Here is a 23,786-nt window from a genome sequence, read left to right as displayed (position 1 = left end):
GAAATGGAGGCATACAGCCAGTTAATATAACAGCACCTAGCAATGTGCCTCATCTTCAACATGCCACAACAGTCTGACATAATGCCAGCTGATTGTTCTACTTCTAACCACTAGAGGGCATGTTTATTCAACATAGATAAAAAATCATTCAAGTATTCTCTGAAAATTAGGAAGAAACAATTTTCTTCATGTTTATTGGGATAATTGTTAAATTCTAGCATGAGAATGTTGAATGAGTTCAGCTGAATGTGCTTTGTGTTTGTGCTGTGGTCCTTAGGCCAGCAGGGGGGGCTGTACCTTCTCGTGGTAGGCTGTGATCAGCCACAGCTCTATGTCCATGTTGGTGCCCCTCTTCTCTGCTCCGAGGAAGTGGAGAAGGTTCTCATGCCTCATCCCGCTCAGGTTGTAGATTTCATACTCATTGTGCCATGACTGCTTGTCCTGAGGATGACAAACAAGGCCACAGATTCACTACAAAGTGAAATGTATAACAACTAGTGAGTATTGGACTTACCCCCTATTATTAGATTGCAAAGTATTTGGTAGGGTAAACAAATTGTCAAAAGACGCCAAAAAAACATTTATTTAACTGGTTAAAACAGTATAATATACAGTCAGGTCGAAAATTATTGGTCCCCTTGATAAAGGTGAGCAAAAAAGACGAGCGGGCGCTGCGACATTTCCTTTTCAATCATGATTGCATTTTTTAGTTACACCTCGACTCAAGTTGGTTCAGTGCCCTCCACTTCTTTCCAAAAAAGACAGTATAAATAAATAATTCAAATATCGAGCTATATTATATGCTCAATTATTTTTGAAAATTATATCATTTTATCCTAATACAATTGCTAAGAGAAAGAGATTTTGTTTAAAAAGTAATTTAAAAAACGATCTATCTAAAACAGATAGGGGTCAACATGATTGGCACCCCTGTTTTTCAATTATCCAGCAGCCTCACATTGTGAGGATAACAATACTGAGGCTTTTTCTAAAATGTTTTATGAGATTGGAGAACACATTGGGGTGATCTTAGACCATTCCTCCATACAGAATCTTAAGATCCTTGATATCCTTTGTCTGCACTTATGGACGACCCTCTTCAATTCAAACCACAGGGTTTCAATGGGGTTCAAGTCCAGAGACTTGAAGATCCACTTGCAGCCAAGTTTCAGTCTCCTGGCAGAGGTAACCAGGTCTAAAATGTTCTGGTACTTGGTAAAGTTCATGATGCCGTTGACCTTAACAATGTCTCCTGGACCAGTGGAAGTAGCCCCATAACATCAAAGATCCACCACCATATTTTACAGTAGGTATGAGGTTCTTTTCTGCATATGCATCTGTTTTTCGACACCAAACCTACCACTGGTGCGTGTGGTCAAAGAACTCTATTTTCAAGTCATCTGACCATAGTACCGCCTGGAGTTTGCTAAATGGCATTGGCACTTGGATTGGAACTGGTGCTATGGATGATGAAAATAGAGCTCTTTTGACCTGTCATTTAAAATATATATATTTTTTGCAATACTTGTTCAACTAAATATTTTTCTCTGAGCAATTGTATTAATAATTATGGACCTTACTGTATGCATGTTCTGTCATTATGTTAGTTAGTGCTTAGTGGTCAATCGAGGCCACTGTGGGTTTAGTGATTGGCCTCTAAGCTAAAGGGCTGGTCAGCCCAGGAGGATTAGTAAGGGCCTGGAACTTTAAGGCGGACGACGCTCTCCTCTCTCTCCCAAAGAAGCAGGGAAAGCCACCCTCCCCTAGCCCTGCATTCTGCTGCAGGTGGTTAGTTAGTGGCTAACAGTACTGTACCTGAATGGGGAAGATTTTGACAGCCACATAATCATTGAGTAGCTGAGCCTTCCACACGCAGCCGAAGCGCCCCCTGGCTTTGATCTCAATCAACTGCAATGGCTTCTGACCCAGGATGGGGGAAGGGGGCATGGGCCCTGGGTCCTACAAAGGAGAGGAGAGAAAAAGACACATCAACCTCACTGTTGATTACACAGAGGCCAAGCATCAAGTGCAACGCTTTGCATATCGGCAAACTACAGTGACTAAAGAAGTAAGATACAAAATGGCTGCAGTGTAGCAGCGTCAATGGTTGGGCCATAACCTCAAGTCAAAGAAAAGGGAAACTTTAGAGCAGCTGCTGGGCTGGGCGCTATGAAGCTTTGACAGAAGGGGCTTATGGGGGCTAGGGAAGTGGTGAGCTTGTTAAACTTAATCACCAACCTCTGTCTCCTCTCTGGACTACTGGATGAGGCCTGACCTACTTAATGTAAAGTAGCAGGGGACGGACTACTCTGACTGACTGACTACTGCAGCACGTAATTATTCAACAGGGATGCACAGTCCTGGTCTGCAAGGAATCTAGTACCTGATTCATACTAAAGGCCCGGGTCAAACCGTACCGTGCTGGCTAGGCTATTTTCTTTTCACATTGTTCTTTCTGGCTCGGTTTGGCTCAGTAGTGTAAAAAAGGATCTACCAGTCCAGGTGCGTCAATAGCCCCTTTGAAAGATAACAGAGGTGGGTTGATTTTCTAGTTTGAGGTAAAGTAATGGGACTACAGTTCCTGATCTGGAACTAGGAGTTCAGATGGACTAGTCTGGGCCTTTCATGTCTATACAGCTCTGGTCTGTGCTACCCATAGATCATGTTTTATAGACATATCCTTCATAGCTCCAGACAGTACTAAAGAGAGACCTTTACCTTGATTCCATCAAGGAAGAGAACTACAAAGGCAGGCATATGATGTTGATGACAGACCGGGGTGTTCTGGTCGCAATACTGACTGAGCATGACCTTTATGTGTCTACAGAATGTGGTGTAGGACTACAGACTATTGTATGTTGAACCTATGGGTTTATGTCCGGAGGTGTAGGTGGGGTGGTCATATGGCTGTGTGTGTGAATGATTCTGACCAGGAAATAGGCCTATGGTGACCTTTTCCATCAGCTAAAAAACATTTGTCAGCAGAAGCGATGGTCTGTTTCCCGTGTAAACTGTCTGTGTGGGGTGGTGAGTTTCTGGGCCTCTTATCAAAGCAGAACATCTCTGCTGCTACCTAACTCACTCACAGACCTGAAGGACCACAATATCTACAGCCTGCAGGTCACATAATAATATTGTGTTCCTTATTTGTCCTCTAATGGTTGAGTTGAACAGCAAGGAAAGCAGTGAACCTCTATATCTATACAGAATGGTTCTTTCCCCATGGGGTGTACACATAATGGCCTGCATGCACATTGCTACTGTATGTGTACAGCCACAACGGGAAGGGAACAAAGAATACACTGATTAATGACAGCAAAAGGTGGAACAGGAAGGAGGGACACCAAGTGAAAGAGGGAAACATATATGGCAGGATGTATAGGCTTGGCCTAAAGCATGCAGCTCAGGCCTAAATCCAGCTACACCCTGCACCTCCAGCTGCGTTCACAATGTTCAAGGTCATGTTTACATTTCCATTCTCTCAAGTGTCAATCATTGCACAGGCACTGCTAAAAATGAAAACAATGCCATTTTATGGTCCAGTTGTCCCTGTAGGCTGGGACAGGGCGGAGAGGCTAACATTTATCATCTTTATGAGTCATTCTTTTGTCTTCAACAGGCAAATCAATACTGTTGTTTACAAGATATTGATAATGGTTATCCTTGTACTGACTTAGTTATAAAGCATACCAGCAGGTGGTGGTTTGCTTCTGTTCAAAATGGTTATTTTGGTGATTTTATGTTTTATGTGTTCTTAGCCACCATTCTCCCACCTCTCCCTTCCACCCCACATTGATATTAGCCACCATATCAATTAATTCACCATCACGTTCTTTGGCTGCATTCATAGCATGCTCGGTCTCTTGCGTTCCAACCACTGAGGCATCGGTCCATGCACTTCGACTCTGCTGCAGAATCCCAAGCAGGACAGTGGATTTAACATATATCCGTGCACTATAAAACACCATTAAGGAAAGTAAAATACAGTGCGCCGTTACAACTGAAATAGAAATGGATAGTGTATTTGAGGAGGTGGCAGGCTCAGGCTTGAGGGATATGATAAATCATATTCATAAGAGATGCAAAAACAAATCCAACCAATAAACAGTCCTCAGTGAACAGATTGTAGCCAATTGCTGAATGAGAGAGACTTCTCTTACCTCTATCATAATATGAAAGGCGTGCTAGTTAAGGAAAGAAAACAACATTTCCAGCATGAGAGACATGGATGCACAGAGAGTGGCAAAATAAATGACAATTGAGCTGATGACCTATGGACCAAGGATATAACACCACTCCTCTCCTTGTTATGACCTGACCTAGGATCAGGGACACCATGGTTTGTCCTGGGAGTCAACCATGCCTTCAACTGACCTCAATTCAGTTCACTGGAAGCTGTGGAGGCGAACAACAGGAGTGGGACATTTTTACAAAGCAACATCTGGAATGAGTAACCAGTCAACCGTGAGTTCCACTGCTCACCTGCAGCCAAGTTTTCAAGTCACGACAGCGTCTGAGAGTCCATTAGGCCTCCTGTCTGCCTGAGAAAGCTTTCTATTTCTCTTTACTTTACACCCCGTTACAAAACCATCATATTGAAGCGCCAGCCAATTCATTCCTACACCATTCACACACAACTGGCTAAAGGCAATAGGGGTGAAGTGAGTGACTAACAGTACTCACGGCTAAGGCAATAGGGGTGAAGTGAGTGAGTAACAGTACTCACGGCTAAGGCAATAGGGGTGAAGTGAGTGAGTAACAGTACTCACGGCTAAGGCAATAGGGGTGAAGTGAGTGAGTAACAGTACTCACGGCTAAGGCAATAGGGGTGAAGTGAGTGAGTGGCAGTACTCACGGCTAAGGCAATAGGGGTGAAGTGAGTAAGTAACAGTACTCACGGCTAAGGCAATAGGGGTGAAGTGAGTGAGTAACAGTACTCACGGGGTAAATCATACATACTAATGGTGTGTGTCACAATGGCACTATGTTTAGCGTGTGTGTGAGGAGATAGGCTACTGCTAACTCCAGGTTTTCAAGCCCAGCTATGTGTGCATATGACAGAGTGTTCAGCCCCAGGATGCTATAAAAATGACAAGTTGACGGTAAGCATTTCAGTGGCTGCCAACAATTCCCCCAGAATTCGCAATGGCTGTTAGAGAGTGTGATTACGCTTCTGGTCCCTTCCCTCCCCTGACACACCGCCAAGCGAGCACACACTGTGCTCACAAGCACACGAGCATGCGCACGCAAATGTGCACAAACACACACCCCTGGCAGCACTGCTGCATCTAAATGCTACTGTAGCATGTAAATGAATTCGAGTGAGTGTGTGTGACTCAGTAAGTGTGTGAGCGAGCAAGTGATGCATGTGTATGTGTGTGCAAGCACGTAAGAGCCTGCACAAGACATAAAGCCCATGAGAATGTCAGAGAGTCAAGACTAGAGTATAAATAAGAGTATAAAATAAAATTCCAAGCAATGGTAACGCCTGTGAAATAAAGCTGACCAAGGACTTAAAAGGTCCCAGGTGGCAGTAAGCGAAATATGACAAGACAGGTGCACTCTGCTTGATTTGTCTGTCTGTCACTTCAGTGAGACCTTGGTAGTGGAGAGAAAGCAAGTGTTGGAAGGACATTAAGTAGGGTTAAAAGCCCTAGCGCCCTCTCTCCTCTCCTTCTCCGCTGAAGGACATGCTTACTCAGAGGGTGCCTTTAGAAGGCTGATGAATAATGAACAAGCATTCCTCTCCTCTCTTATCCCGCTCTTTTCCTCTCGGATCACATTGCACTCCGGGAATGGAGGTTGAGCCCTGGCCAAACAGCAAACCAAAGGAGTGACCAATCAGTGTGTGTCCCCACAAGAATAGTAAACAAACAAAAATGTGATCAACTGGGGACATTTTGTTAGTCCCACAAGGACAAATGTTATTTTTTAGGGGGTATAATTTGTGTTAGAATTAGGTTTAGGAGTGTCATGACTTGCCCAGGGGGGAGGATCATAGGCCCCCCTCTCTCTCCACAGTTTTATGACTTTACGACAGGTCATAAATACCTGGTAGAAACTGCCATGCAGTATTGAGGGAGAGTCTACCAGAACAAAGAGCTTCTCTTAGTTCAAAACTCCTAATCACCAAAGTGGGGGAATTAAACAATATTTCTACTTTTTGAGAATGTGGGAATGGTCCGTGGACACTTAAGGGACAGTCATGACGAGTGTTTAATTTGGTGTTCTCATGAAGGACGGGAAACACACAACTGTATCTCTTAAAGGTAACATTTCCCCATTGTCAGGTTTACATCTAAATATTGTGAAACGTATGTGAATCAACGTGAAAGTATTTGTGAAAAGATGTGATGTTAACCTTCTAAATGAGAAAATATGGGTTTTCATACAAAGTTAACCAAGTCAGTAACCACACCCACGTGAGTATAGACATTAAGTCGGCATCATGGACCGCCCTTTTCTCTGAAGTGTATAAATTCCACTCCTGACGAAATTCACACCAGACCAAAACATGCCGGGTGACGTTGGTGTGTGAAATGGTTTAAACAACAACTCTACCAAAGAACAAGTCAGAGAACGCCGGGACAGGAGTCCCCACATTGGAATGGCTACAATTCTATAGGCCACAGAAACCATACAGCTGTAGTTTTGGCTACACGGCTGAAAACGGTTAAACTCATAGACTATCGATCACTACAGAATAAGAGCAAATCTTAGACGTATAATTACTAGTCTGCAGCTAGAAGTCTAGAACGAGAATACCGACAACCGCCGAAGCTGAAGTTTCCATTCTAACCACCTATAACCACGAAATACATTGTGACTTCTGAGAAAGTTAACCAGAGACTCTGATGAACTCTACAGGATGATCGAGTGTTTTCAACGGAGAGACAACAACGGCATACGGAAGAAAATATATACATTGCAATTATTCTCGAATGAGCGGCCGTTTATGTGCAAAGGATTACCATTTCAATGACTATAATTATCCACTATGTGTAGTGAATCCATCTTGTCTTTCCCACTCTTTCTCAGTCCCCACCCCTTTCCTTTGTCTACCAAGCCGTCATATCGGCTTAGCCCACTAGGGTCTTTTCTATCATTGTTAGTAACCAATATCTACTGTTTTCTTGTTATGTAATTCTGTGTGATTATTTAGTTATTAAATAAATAATTAAGCCAATTTGTATATCTTTGATTCATTTTAACTAGGGTTCATGCAGATATCCAAGGGTTTGTGACGTTCAGTAATGAGAATTGATGAGGCAATTAATAATCATTAATGGAAGACTAATTGATAAGATATTAAAATATCTGAAGAATTATATTTCGGGAAATTATAACTCTAATGCTAAACATTTTCCCGTGGTGACCCGACTTCCTAGTTAATATTTACATGATTAGTTTAACCTTTCCAGGGCAGGCGTTCTGCTAGCGGAACCCCTCAACAACATTCCACTGAAAAGGCAGGGTGGTAAATTCCAAAATATTTTTTTGAAATATGTCACTTTCACACATTAATCGCGTAATAATTCAACCTAGATAATTGATTTGATAATATACAGTCTTCACATTTAATGATAGTCCAGACACAACAGGAGTTATGGTTAGTTTTAGGGTTAGAGTTAGGTTTAGGGTTAAGGAATGGTTTTGAGGTTTGGGTTAGGGATAGGGAAAATAGAATTTAGAATGGTTATAAATTGTGTCCCCGCAAAGTTAGTTAAACAAGACTGTGTGTGTGAGCATTCAGCTAGTTGATAGTGCACGCAATGCAGAGATTTAGTGTTAATCTTTACCGTGGTTCTCCTTTGTCGCTGCTGTGCAATCGATGTGATATATGGTAATGTACCAGCATGCATAGTGTAAATGCATAGCTCAACTTGTTTGGGAAGAATGCATGGCATGAAAAGCACTTCATGTGCAGCTATATATATATATATATATATATATATATATGACTCCTTCTTGGTGTAGATGGTCCAGTAGATAACAGCAGAGCAAGAGAGCTGCAGTATGGGTGTGGGAAGCCAGCATTAACAAAAACATGGCTTGTTATTGATCAAATTCAGGCATGTCTCATTGACCTGCGTGCAGCAAGCCTTTTTATAACCGGGGGGGGGGGTGAAGAGATGAAGAGAGTGGAGTGAGCGGGCAGAGGGAGAGAGTGAGGGAGGAAAGAAAAGAGAGCGAGAGCATGCATTATTAATCCAACCCTCCCCCTCTCCTCTCCGAACGAGCGAACGCTTTCCTGTACTCAGTGTTCTGTGCTGTGGTGCGGGTGATGATGAGTGGGCGAGGACCACACACACACACACACTTTAAACCCCAATGATTATCAGGTACTGTACTTGCATAGAACGGCCAGGCCATACTGAGAAAGAACCACACATCATAGGGAGGCCTAACCAGCCTTTCTTCTATCAGAATTGCAGATACACTCATACCAAGATAGATAGTATCTCATGTACAGCATGTCCATCTGTGTCTTCTGACTATTATAAAAACCCATGAAGTGGACTGAACATTGGTTCTAAAAGCAGCCCTGATGCTCCATTGTCAGAGAAGTCGGGCTCATTGTAAAGAGAGGTTGAGGGCCCCTCGCCCCAGGAACCTCAGAAGGTGTCAATGTGACCTCTGACTTACGGAAATGGCCATAACTGTAAAGGACAACTCTGCTACTTCATAACCAGTTATTATGCTGTTAGTATACTATATATGCATTACTATTTAATGCCCATTTTGATGTTTTATAGTTTTTGTTAGTCATACTGCACGATTCCTATTTTTTTTTATTTTGAAGCTTCTGTACTGCCCTTGTCTACAGCATACTACGATTCCCAGGGTGCATTTTGTCACCCATGAAGCAATGCTCAGCTTAGTCAGCCACTTAGCTAGCTGGCTATCAAGCCCAGAAGAAAGCTTAGTCTAAATATATTGCTTATGTCATAAATTATAAGTACATTTCACATTACTTTTGGGTTGAAAATATATTATAATGCATGCATAAATGTCGTGCTGAATATATGCCCATGTCATTGTCACCAAAAAACTGCAATATAATTGTATGTTGATTCTGACTAGCTAGCTACGCTAACCATAACACAGAGTAACTTCAACTAGTTAGAATGCAAACTAGCCTGACTGCTGCATCCAAAATAACAGATTAATCGTAATCTGTTAAAAAAAACACAACATTTACTTTGTATTTTACAGGCAAATCATTACAGAATCCTAGTATCTCTCAGCCTGTATATTTGGTGCTTTTTTATTTTACCTTTATTTAACTAGGAAAGTCAGGTAAGAACAAATTATTGTTTACAATGACGGCCAAACCCTAACGACACTGGGCCAATTGTGCGCTGACCTATCACGGCTGGTTGTGATACAGCCTGGAATCGAACCAGGGTCTGTAATGACACCTCTAGCACTGAGATGCAGTGCCTTAGACCACTGCACCACTCAGGAGTGCAGCAAAGCTAGGTAGCTAAAGTGTTTTCTACGCTAACAGACAAATACAGCCTCAGTGACCAAGCTACCATCCAACACTGGAGCCCTATTGGAACTAATAAAAAGTATGACGTTTACAAGTAATTCAATTAGAACAAATTTGGAAAGGGCACAATGGCTGCTGGAGCTGCAACTTCAGTCGGTGATTGTGGGAATAGTTTTGTAGAATGGAATCATGGGAGTTTGAGTCTTGAACAACAAAAAAATATTGGAATAGGCTGACTATAAATACACTACATGACCCAAAGTATGTGGACACCTGCTTGTCAAACATTTAATTCCAAAATCATGAGCATTAATATGGAGTTGGTCCCTCCTCTGCTGCAATAACAGCCTCCACTCTTCTGGGAAGGTTTTCCACTAGATGCTGGAATATTGCTGCGGGGACTTGCTTCCATTCAGCCACGAGCATTAGTGAGGTCAGGCGCTGATGTTGGGCGATTGGTATGTTACTATACTGTAAAGAAAAAGCATTATCCTTGTGTTCACTGGGCTCTGTGCAGGCCAGTAAAGTTCTTCGACATTGATCTCGACAAACCATTTCTGCATGGACCTCGCTTGTGCACGGGGGAATTGGCATGCTGAAACAGGAAATGACCTTCCCCAAACTTTACAGTGGGCACTATGCATTGGGGCAGGTAGCGTTCTCCTGGCATCCACCAAACCCAGATTTGTCCGTCGGCCTGCCAGATAGTGAAGTGTAATTCATTACTCCAGCAAACGCGTTTCTACTGCTTCAGAGTCCAATGGCGGTGAGCTTTACACCAATCCAGCCGACGCTTGGCATTGCGCATGGTGATCTTAGGCTGCTCGGCCATGGAAACCCATTTCATTAAGCTCCCGACGAACAGTTCTTGTGCTGACGTTGCCTCCAGAGGCAGTTTGGAACTCGACAGTGAGTGTGGCAACCGAGGACACACGATTTGTATGCACTATGCGCTTCAGCACTCACCAGTCCCATTCTGTGAACTTGTGAGGCCTACCACTTTGCTGCTGAGTCGTTGTTGCTCCTAGACGTTTCCACTTCACAATAACAACACTTTCAGTTGATCGGGGCAGCTCGAGCAGGGCAGAAATTGACATCAAATCAAATCAAATGTATTTATATAGCCCTTCGTACATCAGCTGATATCTCAAAGTGCTGTACAGAAACCCAGCCTAAAACCCCAAACAGCAAGCAATGCAGGTGTAGAACATCCTATGACAGTGCCACGTTGAAAGTCTCACTGAGCTCTTCAGCAAGGCCCTGTACTGCCAATGTTTGTCTATTGAGATTGCATGGCGGTGTGCTCGATTTTATACAACTGGCAGCAACAGGTGTGGCTGAAATAGCCGAATCCACTAATTCGAAGGGGTGTCCACATACTTTTGTATATGTAGAGTATCATTCTATAGGTTCTTGACCATCTATTTAAAAATATTTACAGATGTTATTAGACAGACAACCAGAGCAACATAGAGCAGGGAGTTCCAGTATGATCAGAAAACTACAGACGGGTTACATATATCACTGAAAATGACTGTCCATGACTTCTTGTATTAGTCAGCTCCTACTTGAAAACGTAACAGAGAAGCAATTTCCTGTTTTGCTAATCACTAAACAGTCATGAAAACATAAAATTACACTAAAACTGTACAGGACATCACTAAATGCATCATAATAACAACCCACGTGTTAAAAGTGGCAGGGTTGTCCTTTAACTTGAGCCTGTTGCTGTTGCAGCTGTGGCACAGCCTCAGTCAAATCTGAAAGGACACATCGAATACAGCCAGCCACAACACTGCTGGGTAAATAAAGATGATAGCAGAACATAAAAAAACAGCATGGTTTCTCACATCCACTTCACAGCCCCCACTGAACTCCAACATGAGCAGAATACAGTGGCCTACTTGAATGGCTTCACTGGCTTGATGCCAAAAAGCTGACCATGTGTGAAAGGTGTCCATACTTTTATGCATCCCTATCACACCCAAGAAGGTAGAGGTACTATACTGTAAAGAAAGAGCATCATTCTTTTTTCAGAAATCATTGTGTTCACTGATTTTGGATGCTAATTGAGGCAATGGAAGACGTTATAATAGACTTATGTTATTAGAATTCACTTCTTTGAGTGCGTCATGTACTAACATTTCTGCCAAACTGCCAAGTATTCGGAGCCTTAGCTTTGGCACAGCCAGGCTTTCATGGAGATTTCACATGCTACTTTGTGAGCATTGTGTGTGTGTGTGTGTGTGTGTGTGTGTGTGTGTGTGTGTGTGTGTGTGTCAATGGCAGATAGATTACGTAAACGCTCTGTCCCATCAAAGCAAGGGAACTACATTTCCTGAAAAGGTGTAATTTCTCTGAAAATTTTCCAAAAAAGGGATGGAGGGGGAAAAAAAAAGAGAACATGAGCGCAGTTGCCAAATACAGACTCTCAGGCTACCAACAGCACAAGCTCAAGTACAAATACAACTCATAGCAACTGATCTGTGTCATACAGATGATTTGAAAGTCATAGTACTGCCCTCACAGACTTTAGTCATGATGGAGAAAAAGTTTATCAACAAAGCGGGCCACAGTCAAAACAAAGAGGTGTTGCGTCTACAGTGGTGTATCTGTGGACACTTGGAATACCTTGCTTCCTCCATCCAGCCAACATAGATCAAATGCTAGCTACAGGCGAACTCAAATGAGAACAACTCTCATTGATATACAGTAGCTAGTCTATCAAATAGTCATTGCATAGCTAGCTACAACTGTTTTTGCAACTAAAGAGGGTTTTGTACATTAGTGCTGTGTATTTTTTTACCTGTGTGGGCACCAGGACTGGCGGGTATGCCAATTTGTGATTGCGGTACATCCAGAAGGAGAAGAGGATGATTGCAGTGATGCCTATGATGGGCACCAACGAGTACATCAGGGTGGTAAAGAGAGGAGGCTTCGGCGTAACCGGGTTCGACGTTGCTATGGAGGGAAGGGGAGAGCGAGGTAGGGAGTGGGAAAGAAAGTGAAAGAAAGACAGAGAGAGTAAAATGAGATCAATCTAGATTACGCCTGGACAAAAGGACTATTGTAGGATGTACTCAAAATCAAGGAGTGCTGAAAGAGCATTTTGTTAATAACTTTACCAAGAATGTGAAAAACGAAATGGGTTATGTGTTGCGGTCTCCGTGTTCATAATGTAGGGCTGATATGGGCTCAACTCTAGCTGGCTGATGTCATTTTTATAAAATGCATTTCTAGCTGGGTCTCTCTGGGGCTGGGAATCAGCCAAATCTATCCGGGCTTAGTGTCAATGAGTGTGACGGTTAAATCAAGAGGATATCTCGCTCTCAGTCACACACACATGCGCGCACAAAATCACACACACACACACACACACACTAGAGCTGGGATGATAAACTTACCAAACCGACCATTTATCGTGGACATAGTGCTGAAATTGTTCATTAAGATAAATAACCTACTAGAAAAATGCGAAGTTTGAAATGAAATACGTTTGCTAATATGGGTGCTTGTTAATGGGACAATTGATAACTACAACATTCAAAGTAATAGTAGTAGTTAAAAGGGTAATGTAATAAAAAAAATAACTTTGGTGTACATCATTATAAACTTAACGTTTCATTGTGATAATTCAGTCAATTTATCTTGATATGGGTTTTGTCCATATCGCCCAGCTCTAACACACACACACACACACACACACACACACACACACACACAGTTTTGTATTGCTATCCTTGTGGGGACCAAAGAATTGATTCCAAGCCAAAATCCTATTTTCCCTAACCTTAACCTTAACCTAATCGCAAACAGCAAACCCCTAAAACTATACCTAACCCTTACTCCTAACCGTAACCCCTAACCTTAAGTCTAACCCTAATTGTAACCCTAAAACTAAGTCTAAAATATAATTTTTCCTCGTGGGGACCGGCAAAATGTCCCCACTTGTCCGAATTATCCTTGCTTTACTATCCTTGTGAGGACTTCCGGTATTCACAAGAATATTTAAACAAACACACACACACACGAAACCTGAACACAGAGAGCATACTCTGAAGTCCGATGATTTGATCCCTAACGATTCAGTAAAAACTAGCTTTAATCTAGTAGCCCTGTTAACTGTGGAGCCACAGGCTTGGTGATTGAGTGAGTTAGTGTATCTGTCTAAAGCCTGTTTGGTTCGCAGGCACCCATCCTGGCACAGTCCCTTTACAGGGCTTCATGAAAGAGAGATAAGATTTGATTGTGACTCGTTGCCAAAGCAGCAGCTCCAGTAATCTCAACACAGACTCGTTTCACTGCTGCGGTGGATACCCCTTCCCTCGCCTGCCAGCGTGACATCCAGTGTGTGTATGTGTGTATCGTTACTGCTCTATGTGGGGGACCTCAGCTGAACTGGCAACAGGCAGTAACATTGCGTGGTTAAAGAGGGGGCACTGTTTGTGATGCTGCTGTTGCCTGCCTGCCACAACCCCCCCTTGTCATGCCCCTCCCCCTCTATACTCATTGCTCCCCTCCCCCTCTCCCAGCTCTCTGCCCAGTGCTCCACTTTAGCTGCAAGTGGGATAAGAACCCGGATTAGCCTCTTTGAGCTGAAAAATACATCAGACCCAAACCCCCCGCCCCCCACTCTCCAACATGCCTCCTCTTGCCTGCTGCGTGCTCCCTGCTCTCCACGCCCCAACCTCGCCCCCAGGGCAATAGGATCACCACACTGTACACGCCACTCAGGCATGGAGCCGCTCTGGTCAGAAGGTCAAGCTCTCTCCCGTTCTCTCCCTCTTTCTATTCACTCCTGCATGGTTCATCCCCAGAGGCCCTGTTACTAGGTTAAAAAAAGCAGCTGTGAGCATGTGCAGATCCTTATGCTCGATACGATAGTAAGGCTCTGACCGAGCTTTTAATTCCAAATATCCAGGGAATTCCACATCTAGTTAGTCACTGCTGCAAATACGTACGTGTTTAGTTGAATAAGCAGAGGGAGAAAGGCATGCCTAATGTACTGTGGTAGAGCCCATCTCCCCACCCAAAGCTTTAATATACAGTCAGTGGCTAGTTGATTAGGTACTCCACCCCATTCATGAAAATGCACTGCTACTACAGACATTGAGTCACGTGGCCGTGGCTTGCTATATAAAGCAGGCAGACAGGCATTGAGGCATTCAGTTACTGTTCGAATGGGCAAAATTAGTGACCTAAGCGACTTTGAGTGTGGTATGATAGTCGGTGCCAGGCGCGGGCGCACCTGCCAAGCGGCCACCCTCCTGGGCTTTTCACCAAGAATGGAGCGACAAACAAAAAACATCCAGTCCGCAGCGGTCAGGTAGGCGAAAACAGCTCGTTGATGAGAGAGGTCGAAGAAGAATGGCATGAACCGTGTAAGCTAACAGGCGGGCCACAAACAGACAATTAATGGCACAGTACAGCAGTGGTGTGCAGAACGGCATCTCAGAATGCACAACTCCTCGATCCTTGTCACAGATGGGCTATTGCAGCAGACACCAGGTTCCACTCCTGTCACCTAAAACCAAGAAGAAGCGGCTCCAGTGGGCATGTGATCACCAAAACTGGACAATTGAGGATTGGAAAAACATTGCCTGTTCCAACAAAGTCTGGTTCCTTTTGCATCATGCTGATGGCAGAGTCAAGATTTGGGGTAAGCAGCATGAGTCCATGGACCCATCCAGCCTGGTATCAATGGTACAGGCTGGTAGCGGTGGTGTACTGGTGTGGGGAATGTTTTCCTGGCACATGTTAGGTCCCTTGATACCAATTGAGCAATTATTGAACGCCACAACCCAAAGAATTCAGGCTGTTTTGTAGTCCGACCCGGTACTAGATGGGTGTACCTAATAAAATAACCAGTGAGTGTATCTATTGTATAACCTCTATCTGAGAACACACAAATGTTTTCCCCATGAATTAATATGAATATTCTGAAAAGGGCAATTCTGTTCATTGTTGAGCAACAATAACACAAGAGGAAAAGGAGTAACCCAACCACAACATTAAGGCATTTCTGATCACTGATTAGATGTTTCTTTATACTCAACTGAGGATGTGGTAATAAAAAACATGTTTTGCCAGAACCATGAAATTCCAGAACCAAGGAACATTAAGAGATTTCTGATTAGATGTTTCTATTCTGCATTCTTTGAGGATGTGCTCAGATTATTACATATCTTTTTTTTTAAATCAACAATTACGGGAAGAATGTAGATTGATTTCCAGGAAGGATTGTTGCTTGGCAGAGCGAGCAGCACCAATGGAGGAAGCTGATGTCAGTGTGCCCAGACCCAGCTAGCTACACCTCCTGAGTCACTGCATTCTTCCTCCTGCTAAGAGGTTGTTTAGCAGTGAGGCCCGTTAGCTCAACGGGGATAAGGAGGACAGATCATCCCCTTTTAATCTTAAAGACAGCAATCCCTGATGAATGACACACAGGAAGCCACACAGGATACGGTCAGACACACCATGGCACATGCCGGAGTTCACTGCACACTCACTGGAACTAGGAATACCACATCACGCAGCACACTTCCCGGAATATGGAGCAGATTTGACGAAGCAGAGCGGTTATGCAGAGCATCAGCGTTATGTAATGTGAGAGAATAAAGATGACTAACATATTGGGTTATTTATTTTGTTTCATGTCGTAACAAAAGTCAAAAGGTCACGCTTCAGACAAAGGCAAGGACGTCAGATTTGAGCATAACATATTTTTCAGTTGATATGGTGTTACTACATACAGAAACACAAGCATACGCACACACAACTTACTCTGAACAGCTTGTGTGTTGTCGGGGGTGTAGAATAACTTTTGGTTGCACATGTTTCCTTCACAGCAGCAGAAGAACACATCTGGACTTTCCTTCGTCTCCACACATTCAGTTCTGGAAAAGAGAGAGACAATGCTGTCATAACAATGTAGCAAAATGTTGGTCCCTTCGGGCCCCAATAGCTTAGCAAACCTTCCCTTTTCTAAAGTATTTTTGCAACTTATTTTGTTTCTTTAGGTTACAATTGTATATCTAAGAAAAATATGATATTTCGGAAACTGTCCTTGAGCTTTAGACTGGAGCTCTACAGGAATAGTAATATAATGGATGTAAAAATATGATGTTGTAGTTCATGTTGCTGTAGGTACAGAAGGCTACTTCCTGCAAACAAGTATTTTTGTGTTTCACCTCGTACGTTTGGAACTCAGTCAAATCAACAAAAAACGAAGGAAAAAAAGAATGAATTCTATATTTAACTGGCAAACTGACATTCCATGGCAGTTAAACCATATCAAAGCTACACTCCGTTCTCTAAACATCCTTGACTAGATAAACAAGCTGATTAACCCAAGCTGAAACAAAATGAGCAGTATTCACTCCAAACGATGTTTGAAAAAAAACGTTTGGCTGTTGTTTACATGGAGAGTATACACGCGTTGGTAAGTTGCCGCACGGTCGGAGCTACCTGTTGCTCTACATTGCTCTACATTGAGTAATCACATGGCAGCATGCCACACTTCAAAAACACATTGATTTGGTTACTGCAGATGGATGGTAAACGGGTTCATCGGCATGCTAAGACAAGACCCGCCGTGTAAATCGGCCTTTCTGGGCCTGGGTTCTCGCACGCTATGACAGAGAATGTTTCTGGCAACGCTAGCTGACATGCTGGATGGATAGCTGGGCAGATAACATCACAATTTGGTGGAATGGAGGGGGAGCAAAGCTGAACAGCAATAACATGTTTACACAAGTGAAGAGGTGCTAAAGTGTTACACTTAAACATCAGGTATATATATATAACTCTGAGTGAGGAAACATTTCATCCATCTCGATCTGTCTGTTCTGGCTCACAGGGCAAATGTGCAATATGCAAACATCTAGGCCTAGATTGTTTTAAAAAAACACTGCAGGTGTTAAATTACTTGAAGAAGCTCAATTGTTTATCGCAGTAGTGTAGCTGTTAGAACAAGTTGAGACTGCTAATGCTGACATTTTTTTTAAATGTCTAGCCTGCAAGGAACCACGTTCATGATGATTTTTCGTCCTCCACATTCGACACCTTTCACATTATCTTCATGGGACGACCAAGTCCTCACACAGAATGGAGGTACTAGATAGGCCTATAAGAGTCGTCTTCACTGATTATATAGATAACATTTGTCATCCATTGCAAAACACCAATGATACACTTAGTTATTCCCCCGTGTGTCATTGGTGTGTTGTAACAGATCACACATGTTATCTACCCCACCCCCACAGAGCCCTGATGCAATAGTCCCTACCTGTCATAGCAGTTGGTATCATCCAGCCAGCAGCCCTGCTTGACGATATCTACGGTTCCCGACACATTCCTCCAGGTGGCAAAGCAGTGTCTCCGCTTGTCCTTCTCCCCGGCACACGTCTCGATGCCACTGCGGTTACCCCGGTTCTCCTGGATGGCAGCAGGGTTGGGGTTGTAGTTGTAGTGGACACACTCCTGCGTCTCTGACCGGCCCAGGATAGCCCCTGAGGAACAGACCGATGGAGACACCAGATCAAAATACTTTGAGGTGAAGGTCGAACAGCATTCCTGTTGTCAGGTGAATGTGTTAATAAATCATATGGTTAGACACCAAACCACAGACATGAATGAATACATAAAAGAAGCCTACTGTGTCCTGCACATCAACATAGTTCATTTTGGGACAGCCCTGTCTCCAGTGTAACATCATATGTCCTTTTAATCTACGACTAATCTATTGCTCTCGTGAAGCAATGCACGGATGATGTAACTCTCCACTCACTGCAGGACAATTACAGGACGGAGGCATTAAAGGCCACTTCCAGGGCTGCAGTGATCACGAACAGAGCCATCTCTCATCAGCCAGCCTCCCTCCACAGTGTGAAGCCTTACCACAGCCCTGTAATTAACCAGTGGTGATGACTCGAGTGCCTCTAGAAACTGACACACACAGTCTTCAAATGCTGTGTGGGAAAATCTCTGGCCCTGGCTGATTGTGATATGATTTGTTAATGATTATGTTTGATAGGTCCAGGAGGGTAATGGGATAGAATTCCCATTCAGAGAGAACAGTCTCGTTTTCAACCGAATCAGCAGGGTTGAAATAAGTTGAATGTCATTTACTGTACTGAATCACAACACATGACAATCATTTAGCCCACTGCACCCTCACCTCATCCATTTTGAGAAGTAACCTAGGCATGAAATCTTCTAGTCTGCAGCTAGTAAAATACAGCCCCTGTTGACAGTATGCTCCGAGCTGTACAAAGCACACTACACACAAGTCAATCAAACAATTGCCAATAATGTACTGTCACGCATAGTCAGGCTATCCTCGTTCACTGAGCCATAGACATGACAATGAACTCAAAATATAAACATGAACCTGCGAGGCGCCAGGCACCACAGGTTGATTCATCCCTGGATAAGATTTGGGGCCTACTGCTTAAGGAATGTATTCACTATATCATCTCAAACACCAAAAAGGCTAGACAAAAATCATTTATATTTTAAGTATAATCCTTGAGACTTATCTAAACAACAGGAAAAAGGATTTTGAATTTAAAGTTCAAAACATAGCCTGAGAGTGCCATATGGTTTAAGAAACCACAACAATATGAGCTTGTGGTTATGGTTAACCCTGACAAAACCTCAAGTGGTGACAGTGACTGAAAACAAAAGGATATGGTGGGTGTGGTTTGACAATGGTGACACGTCTGCTTGTTAAGGCAGGGAAGAGAGGCTCTGACACAAACCAATGAACATGCAAAGGTCTTTCTCTCTCATCTCTACGTGTGCCAAATATAGGAGAACTAACTGTTTAGAAAGCTTTCTATAAATAGGCTTGCCGGCTTGATTCAGCTCAGATAGGATAAAATGCTACTGTTTAGCCTACGTAATCTATTGTAAAGTCTATTCTTAACACATTTTGTCTTCGGGGTGTAAAAAGACACACACATCCTTAATTAAAAAGAAGAAATGCATAATTTAAAAAGTACAAAGAGATATTTTGAGAGTGAGATGGAAAGAAAGACAGAGAGAAAGGGACAGAGAATCAGAGACAGGGACACAGCAAGAGACAGAAAAAGAGAGATAGAAGAAAGAGCCTGAGAGTGAGAAGAAAGAAGTCACCTGCCAAGGGCCCCCTGAGACACAGAGGGGCTTCTCTTAGTCTCTACATTCCGCTCATATCAAACAGGGCCAGGGACAAGGGAGTTGGGACCTACAGTGCCGTTTTGTTCTGACAATCAATTATGAGGGACAACTAAACATAGGATAGCTAAACATGGAATACTCTGAGCCCAGGGGCCAGAGATCTGGAAACTGGTCACGCAAGTTGAGTAAAAGAGACTGTTGGTGCTAGAGGTCAACCAATTAATCGGAATAGCCGATTTAATTAGGGCCGATTTCAAGTTTTCAACAACAATCGGAACTCTGTATTTTTGGGCGCCGATTTGCCGATTTGATTTATTTATGTATTTATTATATCTTTATTTAACTAGGCAAGTCAGTTAAGAACACATTCTTATGTTCAATGACGGCCTAGGAAGGGTGGGTTAACTGCCTCGTTCAGGTGCAGAACGACAGATTTGCACCTTGTCAGCTCGAGGGACCCAATCTTGCAACCTTACAGTTAACTAGTCCAACGCAATAACGACCTGCCTCTCTCTCGTTGCACTCCACAAGGAGACTGACTGCCTGTTACGCGAATGCAGTAAGCCAAGGTAAGTTGCTCGCTAGCATTAAACGTATCTTATAAAAAACAATCAATCATAATCACTAGTTAACTACACATGATTGATTGATATTACTAGATGTTATCTAGTGTGTCCTGCGTTGCATATAAGCTGACTGAGCATACAAGCATACAAGTATCTAAGTATCTGACTGAGCGGTGGTAGGCAGAAGCAGGTGCGTAAATTCATTCAAACAGCACTTTCGTGCGTTTTGCCAGCAGCTCTTCGTTGTGCGTCAAGCATTGCGCTGTTTATGACTTCAAGCCTATCAACTCCCGAGATGAGGTTGGTGTAACCGAAGTGAAATGGCTAGCTAGTTAGCGCGCGCTAATAACGTTTCAAACTTCACTCGCTCTGAGCCTTGGGGTGGTTGTTTCCCTTGCTCTGCATGGGTAACGCTGCTTCGATGGTGGCTGTTGTTGTTGTGTTGCTGGTTCGAGCCCAGAGAGGAGCGAGGAGAGGGACGGAAGCTATACTGTTACACTGGCAATACTAAAGTGCCTATAAGAACATCCAATAGTCAAAGGTTAATGAAATACAAATGATATTGAGGGATATAGTCCTATAATTCCTATAATAACTACAACCTAAAACGTCTTACCTGGGAATATTGAAGACTCATGTTAAAAGGAACCACCAGCTTTCATATGTTCTCGTGTTCTGAGCAAGGAACTTAAACGTTAGCTTTCTTACATGGCACATATTGCACTTTTACTTTCTTCTCCAACACTTTGTTTTTGCATTATTTATTTGAGGCTAAATTGATTTTATTGATGTATTATATTAAGTTAAAATAAGTGTTCATTCAGTATTGTTGTAATTGTCATTATTACAAATAGTTTTTTTTATTTTTTATTATCGGCCGATTTAATCGGCATCGGGTTTTTTCGTCCCTCCAATAATCGGTATCGGCGTTGAAAAAATCATAATCGGTCGACCTCTAGTTAGCACCAAGGAAGAAACAAGCCCGGGGATGAGTTGGAGTGCCACAATTGCTTGTGCTGAACAAGCTGGACTGGGCATACAGTACAGACACCATTTACTGTAGGCTACCTCTGTGGGGTCACAGTTTGACCATGTGTTTACAGTCTGTTCACTAATGATCCGGACAATGGGACATCTTCGACACTTATTCCCAAACATTTCTTCACATTTTTTTTTGCCTCAACCAAATGATGAGAATATCATCCTCACAGAGATCAGCACTGCTATGGGGAAGAAGAAAGCATCTGACTTATCTAACTTGCGGTTAATCGAATATCCGGATATCCGAACAGACGTTCAGTATTCGAACACTTGTGAGAGTATTCATTTTATATATATATATATATATATTTTTTTTTACATTTTAACATCTTTGTCTAAATTAAATTATCCATGATACATCGTTAGACACAAGGATATACATGACATTTGACATGCTTAAATTAAAATGGGCAGAGCAGTCCAAAATGTAATTTCCTTGTTTTTTATATATATTTCCACACTATGAGGTTGGAATAATACTGTGAAAAAGTTATGATAATGTACTTTTAGTGTAAGAGCTGTTTGAACATTTCTGCTTTTTTGGCTGGATGGGATTTTTGGACCACCTGGTGATTTCACTAGATAAGTTCACTAGATAAATTAATAGACCAATAACAAATAGTTTGCCCTCCTCTCTGCCAAAAACAGCTAGTTTGCAGATTACACATTTGAGACAGGCCTCTGTCTCAAACCACCCCTAGCAAAATTCTTGCATGAGAAATTGCATTTAGCTAAGAAGCTATTTTTGTTTATTTTTGTACCATTTTAATTGAAAACAATTACAGTAAAGTACTTAATTGTTACCCAGAAATAATTTGATATTGAGATAAACATGGCTGCATTGGACCTTTTAATAAAACAACAAACTTGTATTTGAATGTAGCGTTTTGAATGTAGTGTTTAGCTATGTAGCCTACGGTGCATTGAGCTACTGCTGCTTCAGACGTTATGTGGCTTTGATATTGTTTTCAGATTGTTTTCAGATGCATACAGTAAATGTAGCCTACAGTTTTGGGGACGGACAAAGTGATTTGTTTGATTTTTCAAGCAAATTTTCTCTCATGGGCTATAGGTTATGGGTTGCATTTTATATAAAAAGTCATTTTACTATCATTCTGCATGTAGGCCTCCAGTCAGCCCTGACAACAGTATGCTATTTTCCCCACCTCAGCGATTAGCCTACAGGCGTACACCAACGGAAGGTCCACAAGACCTGACACAGATCAATACAAAACACTCATCAAAAAATGTTGAAACAAAATCAGTTTTATGATGGCAAACATCAGACTTCTCTTTCACTGTTGCTGTTAGCCTAGGCTACTGTTATAGCGGTATAGCACCCTGTGGCATTTGTCTTTTTTGTGTGACTATCCCCCCCCCCAAAAAAAAAAAAATTATATTATTCATTTCAAATGCCCATCCCTAACTGACTGTATGCATTTCAAAATAGCCCACATGAAGACATTTTGCTTACATTGAACACATCAAATCCATTACTCAGTCATGGCCCAAGTCCAAGAAGAGACCCATTTTCTTAATTCATATTCATAAAAGTGTAAACGATACAATAATAACAGCATAATGCCTCTTTAAAAAACAAATGGTGCTGTGGTGTGTCTGGCTGGATGGATGGATGAAGAAAATTATTTGGGGGGGGGAATTAATTTGCTAATTGCCCCTCGTGGGGATAAATCCAGGGGATTAGTTCCGGAGACACAAATCGCCATTATCAGGATTACAGGGAATCTGCCGGAATTACTGTCACATCCACGCCTGGTGGAGGAGGAGGAAGGCACAGCCGAAGATGCACATCATTCATCGAAGCCCCAATACCATGATTACAGATCTGGGCCAGCACAAATCACAAAAGGGCCCTGTTCAAAAGTCAGTTTATTGACTACTGGGGGATAGTTGGATTGGGCAGGACCTTTGACAATGTTGTATGGACGGGGAGCCAACACATAAACATCATTCCATCTTGACAATCTCAAATAGGCTTGACTAGACTCACTCTAGACAACCCCTAGCCTAAATCTTCTTCCATCATAGGAGCTTCTGTATCCACTATACTCCTCAAAATATTTGGCCCTCATCACAAGCAGCAGGTTTACTAGGGGTTAATCCATTTGTCCAAACAGGGAGTCGACAGAATATCTAAATAATCTTTCAAAACCCTAATTGAAAACTACAGCAATGCAATTAGAATGCCCAAGTGCCGGTTCTAAACAACTGAAGAGCCATACTGTAGGCATTTTCCTCCGATTCGGTGGCACAAACAAGATGGCTTAAAAAAAACTTTGCCAGCTCATCAAGTCTGTCTGTGGCAGACTCCTCTGATTATTTTGTCCATTCCAGCGCAGGCTGGGCAACCCAGATTAAGTGGGAGGGGGATGTGATTTGAAATTATGCCAAAGGGGGGAGCAAAGATACTTTCTCTTGTGCTCCATCTCCACAGGGTGTAACAGGCACTCCACTCCCCCCATGGACGTGAAACAAGTGCAGTTATAAATATAGCTTGTATT

General features: G+C 42.6%; 1 protein-coding gene across 1 annotated transcript in view; it reads right to left on the bottom strand.

Annotated features, from left to right (window-relative positions):
- The window catches only part of LOC112237546 (activin receptor type-2A), a 47,028-nt gene that overhangs the window by 5,853 nt on the left and 17,389 nt on the right, over positions 1 to 23,786 (bottom strand). The window contains exons 2-6 of the mRNA XM_024406165.2: positions 17,784 to 18,006; positions 16,280 to 16,392; positions 12,303 to 12,457; positions 1,816 to 1,959; positions 298 to 441 (exon numbers count right to left, since the gene is read on the bottom strand). Coding sequence (XP_024261933.1) covers positions 298 to 441; positions 1,816 to 1,959; positions 12,303 to 12,457; positions 16,280 to 16,392; positions 17,784 to 18,006 — 779 coding nt within the window. The remainder of the gene's footprint in view (positions 1 to 297; positions 442 to 1,815; positions 1,960 to 12,302; positions 12,458 to 16,279; positions 16,393 to 17,783; positions 18,007 to 23,786) is intronic.

Source organism: Oncorhynchus tshawytscha, linkage group LG03 (genome assembly GCF_018296145.1).
Source record: "Oncorhynchus tshawytscha isolate Ot180627B linkage group LG03, Otsh_v2.0, whole genome shotgun sequence".
Taxonomy (NCBI): domain Eukaryota; kingdom Metazoa; phylum Chordata; class Actinopteri; order Salmoniformes; family Salmonidae; genus Oncorhynchus; species Oncorhynchus tshawytscha.
This window is presented reverse-complemented; position numbering and strand designations above follow the sequence as displayed.